This window comes from Lipotes vexillifer, unplaced genomic scaffold, assembly GCF_000442215.2.
Source record: "Lipotes vexillifer unplaced genomic scaffold, Lipotes_vexillifer_v1.1 scaffold102, whole genome shotgun sequence".
Taxonomy (NCBI): domain Eukaryota; kingdom Metazoa; phylum Chordata; class Mammalia; order Artiodactyla; family Lipotidae; genus Lipotes; species Lipotes vexillifer.
In genome coordinates, this window is record NW_006786541.1 from 3790217 (window position 1) to 3798948 (window position 8732).

General features: G+C 41.9%; 1 protein-coding gene across 2 annotated transcripts in view; it reads left to right on the forward strand.

Moving 5' to 3' along the window:
• Positions 1–8732, forward strand: part of MYO1E (myosin IE) — a 233041-nt gene that overhangs the window by 144530 nt on the left and 79779 nt on the right. For both annotated transcript variants that reach the window (XM_007458891.1, XM_007458892.1), the window contains exons 10-14: positions 1042–1238; positions 4687–4767; positions 5058–5144; positions 7443–7529; positions 8538–8705. In XM_007458891.1, the coding sequence (XP_007458953.1) occupies positions 1042–1238; positions 4687–4767; positions 5058–5144; positions 7443–7529; positions 8538–8705 (620 nt within the window). The remainder of the gene's footprint in view (positions 1–1041; positions 1239–4686; positions 4768–5057; positions 5145–7442; positions 7530–8537; positions 8706–8732) is intronic.

Below are 8732 nucleotides of genomic sequence, written 5' to 3' on the forward strand. Positions count from 1 at the left end.
CTTACTGCTGTGGCCTCTCCCGTTGCGGAGCACAGGCTCCGGGCGCGCGGGCCCAGCCGCTCCGCGGCATGTGGGATCTTCCCAGACCGGGGCACGAACCCGCGTCCCCTGCATCGGCAGGCGGACTCTCAACCACTGTGCCACTAGGCACCACCCATCCTAATCTTTTAATCACCTACCTTGACTTTCATCTCCAGCTAGTGCTACACACCTCAGCTGTGTCTCCCACATTCTTGCCTCCTTGCCTTTGCACATTCCACTCCCCTGTCTCCCTCTTCTTTCTTCCTCTGCATCTGTACAAATCCTGTTCATCCTTTGAGCCGCCACCCCCCAAATCCCACATCTTCCTTGACCACCCTGGCAAACAGTAATATCTTCCTGTTCTAAATTCCTCCAGGACTTTGTTGTATGTCTGTGCCACATACTCAGCTTTCTGTAGGCTTCTTTATTTGGTAAACTACCTTTGCCTCATGTAGATTGTCTTTTTAGATTTCTTAAATAGTTTATATCCTGTCCTCTCTCTTTAGTAACCCTACACATGGTGAGCACTCAATAACCATGTGATTTGCTATCTTTCTGAACTTGATGGTATCAGGTGCTTCAAGCTGTTTGGGAATGATGATGCTATGAAAACACTGCACCAAAAAGGAAGAAAAACAATTATACGGAGCCAAGGAAACGTTTCTTGATTTAGTTCCTTCTGGGCTGTCTTGCTTGCAGGCTTGGAAAGATGTCCATTTTAGGCATGTGGCTGTGATCTCAATAGGGGGGATTGGTTTGCCACCCTTCTTGGATCCTGATTTGTATTATTGGAAGTCTCAGTCATCATAGGAGTTGACTCATGTAATAGAACAATTGGGAAAAACAAAGTGGATGGATGTGTGTGGGAATGCTGATAAGCAGTCTTCATTAAGTGAAAGTTCTTGGGGGCCAATGACGATGTCTTCTATATGTGCACACACACACAAGTGTCTGCATGTGTTTGTGAGATGAATTGTTAAAATTCTGAAAGACAGTCATGTTTTATTTTGTTTTGTATAGTTTTGGCTTTTCCTGCCTATCTCCTGGGGATCAACCAGGACCGGTTGAAAGAAAAGCTAACGAGCCGGCAGATGGACAGCAAGTGGGGAGGCAAGTCGGAGTCAATCCACGTGACCCTCAACGTGGAGCAGGCGTGTTACACCAGGGACGCACTCGCCAAGGCCCTGCACTCCAGGGTCTTTGATTTCTTGGTCGATGTAAGTAAACACAGGTTGGCATGGTTGATGCTTTGTATTTTAGCATCATGTAAAGAGTGAAACTTCTCAGAGCTTTGTTTTCATATTTTGTCTCATTCCTTATAACTGTTACTTTACTCCTCCACTTTTTATCCTCACCCTGGGATCATTTTTTCCTTTTCCACTTTTACTTCTAGCATTGTCCAGCAAGACTCTAATATGGTAACAGCTTCTTGTGGACAAAATATTTAGTAAAGCCAGGACTACAGGCCAGAAAAAGAGGAGACCCATGGTCATGAATCCTTGAGTCTAAAGGTTTAGAATGTTGTACTTGTCATCTACTGCTATGTTACAAATTAACCCCAAACTTAGTGGCTTAAAACAGTAAGCATGTATTCTTTCATAGTTTCTGTGGGTCAGGTATTTGGAAGTGACTTAGTTTGGTGGTTCTGATTTAAGGATGAGAGTGCAGTCAAGATGCTGATTAGAACGGCAAGGCTTGGACTCCCCTGGTGGCGCAGTGGTTAAGAATCCACCTGCCAATGCAGGGGACACGGGTTTGATCCTGGTCCGGGAAGATCCCACATGCCACGGAGCCACTAAACCCGTGCGCCACAACTACTGAGCCTGCGCTCTAGAGCCCACGAGCCACAACTACTGAAGCCCACTTGCCTAGAGCCCATGCTCTAGAGAAGAGAAGCCACCACAACGAGAAGCCCGCACACCACGATGAAGAGTAGCTTCTGCTCGCCGCAGCTAGGGGAAGCCCAGGCACAGCAACGAAGACCCAATGCAGCCAAAAAAAGAAAGAACTACAAGGCTTGACTAAGGCTGGAGAACCTGGTTCCAAGATGGTGCACTCATATGGCTGTTGGCAAGATGCCTCAGGTCCTTGCTGCATGGGCCTCTTTTCTGGGCTGCTTGAGTATCCTCCCAACATGACAGTTGGTTCCCCCCAGAGTGAATAGTCTAAGAGAGAGAGCAAGGAAGAAGCCACAAAGCTTTTAATGTCCTCATCTTGTCCTCAAATATTGCCACTGTGCCATCTTCTGTTCATTAGAAGCAAGTCACTAAGTACAGTCCATAGTTAAGGAGAGGGGAGTTAGGTTCCACTTTTGGGGGGGAAAAGTATCAGACTTTTTGGATATATTTTTTAAAGTGCCATATATTTTTTAAATGATGGCATAACCATATAGATATTATATATACATATTCATATAAATACATATTTATATATATGTATACCACTTATAGATTGTGAAAATTAGTCTCAGCAGTGTAGAACTGCCAGTGACAGTCTGTTAATCACTGTACCTTCTAAATGGTAGAATAATAATAGCAAGCACTTATATAGCACTTACTACGTGGCAGATACTGTTCTAAGCAGTTTAGAAAAAAATAACTTAATTTTTACAACAACCCTGTGACTTAGGTATTATTATCTCTATTTTACAGAGAAGCTAACAGTCACAGAGAGGTTAAGGAACTTCCCCAAGGGCACACCACTATTAAGTGATAAACCTAGGAATTAAACCCAGGTAATTCGGCAGTGCTCCAGCTATTTCATTCCTCTGGCTTTTATATATTCAAGCCAGAAAGGACCCCAGGGGGACCCTAGTCAAGGGACAGCAGCCTGGCCATTAGATCCAAAACGTCTGTGTTTGAGTCCAGGCAGCAACATCTATAAGGTTTAAGTATGGTTGGGTGTGTTTAGGGTTGAGTAAGTCGGGGCAGGGTAGGGTAATTATTCTGTGTACTACTTGTGGTGGTTTTAAGGGTAAGATTGCTTGGGAAGATCAGGATCATAACGAAACATTAGTCATGCTTTTACCTTGTCCAGGCCCCTCATTTTTACTGAGAAGGGAATCTTAGCCCTGAGTGTTGGTGGTTTCACCCAAGGCCATTCAGCAAGAGGGTAGTGCCGAACTGGGGTTAGAACCCACATCTCTTGTCTCTGTTCAGTGCACCTTCCAGTACTGGCCTTCCCACCTTGTCTCCTTTCTGTCTTCCCTGGATTTTTTGTGTGGTATAATGAGATAGATAAGCGATACTAATTGGAGCTGACATTTACTAAGCCCTGACTGTGTGCCAGGCACTGGGCTAAGTGCTATGTATCATTACCCATTGGCTCATAAAAGATGAGTGTCCTTTTCTTCACCTGGAAAACACCTCTGGTACTTAAAAATTCATCTAGTTGTTCACCACCCCCAGGAATTTTCCTCCTACATTCCTCCCTTCCCTGCAGTCCTCACCAACCCCCTCTCACCTCCACCTACCCTCCTATCATTGTCTCTTCCATTGATTATACGTCTCTCCTCACAGTGGTCAAAAACACAGATACAGTCATCATACTACTTAAATTTAATTCCAGACCCTTCCTCTTGTCCAGTGTGATCTTATGTATTATGATGTTATCACTGTTGTTGAGAATTGTAGTGAGAATTAAATGAAACAACACTTGAGAAGCCCTTAGCAAAGCCTGGCACAGGTGATTGTTGAATATGTGTAAGCTGCTTTTATTACCGTCCCTTTAGTACTAATTTATGGTATTACTATGCATAGTTGCCTCTGAGAATAGAGACTGTCTTCTTGACATTCCTGCCGTATTATGTTAGGTGATCATTAATTGACTACAGGGCATCCCTCATTTTGTTGCGCTTTGCAGATACTGTGTTTTTCTTTTTTACAAATTGAAGGTTTGTGGCAAGTCTGTTGAACAAGTCTGTCGGTACCGTTTTTCCTACAACATTTCGTGTCTCTGTGTCACGTTTTGGTAACTCTCGCAGTATTTCAAACTTTTTCATTGTTATACTTGTGATGGTGCTCTGTGGTCTTTGATGTTACTACTGTGACTTGCTAAAGGCTCAGAAGATAGCATTTTTTAGCAGTAAAGTACTTTTTGATGAAAGTATGTACTTTTTTTTAGATGTAATGCTATTGCACACTTAATAGACTGCAGTATAGTGTAAACATAACTTTTATATGCACTGGGAAACCCCAAAATACGCTGTGACTCCCTCTTTTGTGATATTTGCCTTATTGCAGTGGTCTGGAGCCAAACCTGCTATCTCTGAAGTATGCCTGTACTGAATGGGGTCAATGAAATAATATTTACAAATCTTGTAATATTGGTTCTTTTTGTGAAATAGGTTTTACTTCAATCACCCAAGATGATATTTTCTTCTAAATCTTAAGACTTCTTGAGAGAAACTAGCTCTGCCAGAAATTAGTGGTTTTCATCATTAAGCAAACTTCTTTTTCCCTACCAGACTAGTTTTTATTGGATTTTGGTGGTTTCCCAAAGTGCTTGACACTGCACTGAGACCTTTTTTAAGGGGCAATTCACCTGTCTTTTTGTCATCCTCTATTTCTAGTAACCAGGAGTATCTGCTTCCCTTCCCCCCATGCATGCCCATTTTTAATATGAACGTAAAAGGAATTACTTACCATGCTGGTTACTTTCTTCTAGTCCATCAACAAAGCTATGGAGAAGAACCACGAGGAATACAACATTGGTGTCCTAGACATCTATGGCTTTGAAATATTTCAGGTAAGACCAGTTTGAGTAGCTGGAGACTACAAAGGGAGATGCTTTTTTACCTGGCTTGAGAGAAATAATTCTAGGCAATGGGAAAAAAACCATCATGGCTCATTTTCGCCTCTTTGAGTTCTTCATGTACCTTTACCAAATTAGTTTCTCCTAAATATAAACTGTGCTGCTTTCTACTGATGCCTCCAGCATTTCTGTTAAGCCTTTTCACTAAATCACTCAAGAAATGACTTTAAAATGATTTTTGCAGAAACAATTACATGAAAGTAACATTTTCCTTTTTTTCCCAGAAAAATGGCTTTGAACAGTTCTGTATCAATTTTGTTAATGAAAAATTACAGCAGATTTTTATTGAACTCACATTAAAGGCAGAACAGGTGAGCAGTCCCCCTTCCTTCATCTTGTTCTGTTTCTAATTTGTTTTGTTTTAAAGGGTATAGATTTCTCTCTTTTGGTAATAGATTCAGATTTTAGTCTTGTATTAGGAAATGTACTTAATAGAGTCAGGCAGAAATACCATATGCCAGTGTGACATTTTAGTCTGAAGTATGAACACCATCTGCTACCTTTTCTTTCTTCTTTAAGTAAATGATGCTGTGAAGTTGGACTTATGACTGGCTGTTTTTACTGCTCTCTGACTCATTGACCAAGTAGAAATGGAAGCCTATTCCAACCCCAGCTGGCTGTGGCATATACTGTGTTCCAAAGGAAAACCTGGTTTTCTCAGATTTGCTCTGCTCCCAATCTAACATAAAAATAAGTGTGTCTTTAACAAAGCTGGTATTTAAATTTTGACTTGAGGTAACTTGTCTTGCTTATACTACCTTCTGAAAGTCCCGGGCAGGTTCCCTTTTATCCTGGTACCTACTGTTTGTCGATTTCTTGGGTTGCTGTAATAAGGTACCACAAACTGGATTGCTTAAAACAATAAAATTTTTTTCTCTCCTAAGTCAGGAGGCCAGAATTCAAAATCAAAATGTCAGTAGGGTAACACTCACTCCAAGGGCTCTAGGAGAAAATCCTTCCTTGCCTTTTCTAGCTTGTGGTGGCTCCTGGCATTCCTTGTCTTGTGGCAGCATAACTTCAATCTCTGCCTCTGTCTTCACGTGACTTTCTTCTGCCTGCATCCAAATCTCATTCTCTTTTCTCTTACAAAGACGCCAGTCATTGGATTTAGGGATCACCCTAAACCCACGACAATTTTATTTACGAGATTCCTAGCTAATTATACCTACAGACATCCTATTTCCTCACATTTTGAGGTTCTAGGTGGACACAAAGTCTTGGGGGATACATTCAACCCATTACACATATCAAGGGCTGTTTGAGGAACGCTTATTCATGGACGTGTTCGTGCCTCTGCTTAGGAACCCCAGTGACCGATGTTTTTCGCAGAAACCTCTGCCCTGGGATTCTTCCACTCCATCAGTGTAGCTAGAGCAAAACCATAAGGGAGGACATGGTAGGGACTGAGATGGGAGAAGGCGGAGGCTAGATCACAGAGGAACTTTGTAGGGGATGGCAGATTTTAGAGTAAGTACGATGGGAAGCCACTGGAGAATTTTGACTAGAGAGTGACGCGAGCTGATTTGTGTTTGGTTTTGACCAGGTGGCTCTGGCTCTGTAGACCTACAGGTAGGGTGAGGCAGGGGAGGGCAAACAGGAGTGGAAGTTTCAAAACCGGTTAGGAGCCTCCTGCCTGAGACTGGGCAAGAAAGGGGGTGAGTAGACAGTGATGGCGGCAGTAGAGGTGGTGCCGTGGTGAGGTGGTCAGATTTGGCATATGTTTTGGAGAGTGAGTCAGCCTGAGTTGCTCAGTATAATTACCAAAGGGAAGAGGAGTCAGGGATGATTCCTACCTCTGTAGCTTGAATAGCAGGGCCAATGGGGAGACTCTTTACTGAAGGGTAAGATGAGGAGAGCCGTTGGTTGGAGACAGTGGAGGGATGGAGGGCCAGAACGCTGCTGAACGTGATAGGTTTGAGAGGCCTGTTATACCTCTGAGTGGAAATTCCAGTATATGAAATACATCAATATATGCATCTGGAACTCAGTGGGGAAGTCTAGACTAGAGAAATAAATTCAGGTGTCATAAGGCTATAGGTATTATTTTAAGCCAGGGAGTTGATTGGAATTACCTAGAGAATGAGAGTGGAGGAAACAAGGCTGGGAGATTGAGCCCTGAAAGTCTCCATTAATATAAGGGTCTGGAAAAAAAAGAGCGAGCCAGCAAAGGAAGCTAACAAAGCAAGATTGATGAGGAAGGAGGAAAACCAGGAGAGTGTGATGGTGTTCATCAAGTGTAATGAGCAGCTGACCTCAATGAGGGGCCTTCCCTTTAAGTACCTAGATGCTAATCTGTTCTATGTTGAGTTCAAAAAGATTGTTTTATAACTGGACCTATAGGTTAAGCCATTTTAAAGTGCCATTTTTGTGTGTCAAAAACAATTGTGTGGGATTAATTTCATACGGTTCCAACCAAACATAAAAAGTACCAAGCAATGAAATGCTCCTTTCCTCTTCCTCTTAGAAAAAATTAAGATTGCAAGTTTTTACTGAAGGGCATTCAGGTTTTTCTGTCCTGGGGATTCCTGTGCCTGTGGTATCCATCATGTGCAGAGCTCCAGCTGGTCTCCACTGGGTAATACTGTGAATTCCCACTTTCTGTTCTACAGGAAGAATATGTTCAAGAAGGCATCAGATGGACACCCATCGATTACTTTAATAACAAAGTCGTGTGTGACCTCATCGAGAACAAAGTTGTAAGTATCGGTCTCGTGTGTCTCTTCACTGCTGACAGGTTTACACTAAGTGAGTTTTTGTTCTCTCTGTCATAGTACTAGAATAAGCAAAGTGACAGCTCTGATTTGCAGAGAGTTTTAGAGATTACATTTATTTTGCTTATGGGTATATGTGTGAAAATAGAGTTTTACTCTTGTAGTTAATATACACATGTGTATGAGTACATTGCCAATTTACGAATGGAGGTTGTTACTGAATCTTAAGAGAAGACAGTTATGACTTATGTTGATGGCATAGCATATGAAGAGATATAAACTTGGATCTGCCTCCTAGACCATTTATACAACTTCTAGGACTTTAGCCCTAGAAATTATTTAAAAGAAAATAAAAGGGTATAGAGAGAGATCTGTACAGTACTGTTTTATTCTGTTTTTTTATAAAAGTCCCAACTGGAAACAGTGAAAACATCCATAGAGAACTCAGTCCTTAAAGAAACTATAGCATATAAGAGTAGGGAAATATAGCCATCAAAACAATAAGTATAAAGACTGTGTAAAACAGCAGGATTATTTATAAACTAGTGCTATGCAGAAAAAGTAATATATGATAGAATGTGTCCAGTAAGTAGCTGTATTAACCATGTCTATATGGGTAACAGGCTGAAAGCAAACATTAAGCAATGAATTAGGGTCCAAGGAAAATGTTTTTTTCTTTAGGGTTTAAGAAATCAACCTAGTACAAATAGGAGTGAGCAGATAATGATCTTTCTGTTTATGGCTTCGAATAGAACTTCGGGGAGTTAAACTATTCTCTTTTTTTTTGAAAATAGACTTTCCCCCATCGTTAGATCTAAGTGGTGACTCCCATTTGGGATTATTAATAGCATTCTCCCTCAAAGGGAAAGATTGACTTTCAAGATGGTATCTTAAGTCTAGGGAGTGGTTTCCTTGCTTAAGGAGAGACCTGATAAACATTATATATTTTAAAACAGTCACTGAATTGGGACTTTGCTCTCTTGGTCCCATCAGAACCCCCCTGGGATCATGAGCATCCTGGATGATGTATGTGCCACGATGCATGCGGTGGGTGAGGGAGCGGATCAGACGCTGCTCCAGAAACTTCAGATGCAGATTGGGAACCATGAGCACTTCAACAGCTGGAACCAAGGCTTCATTATTCACCATTACGCTGGGAAGGTATGGCCAGGGAGCAGGGCTTCAGCA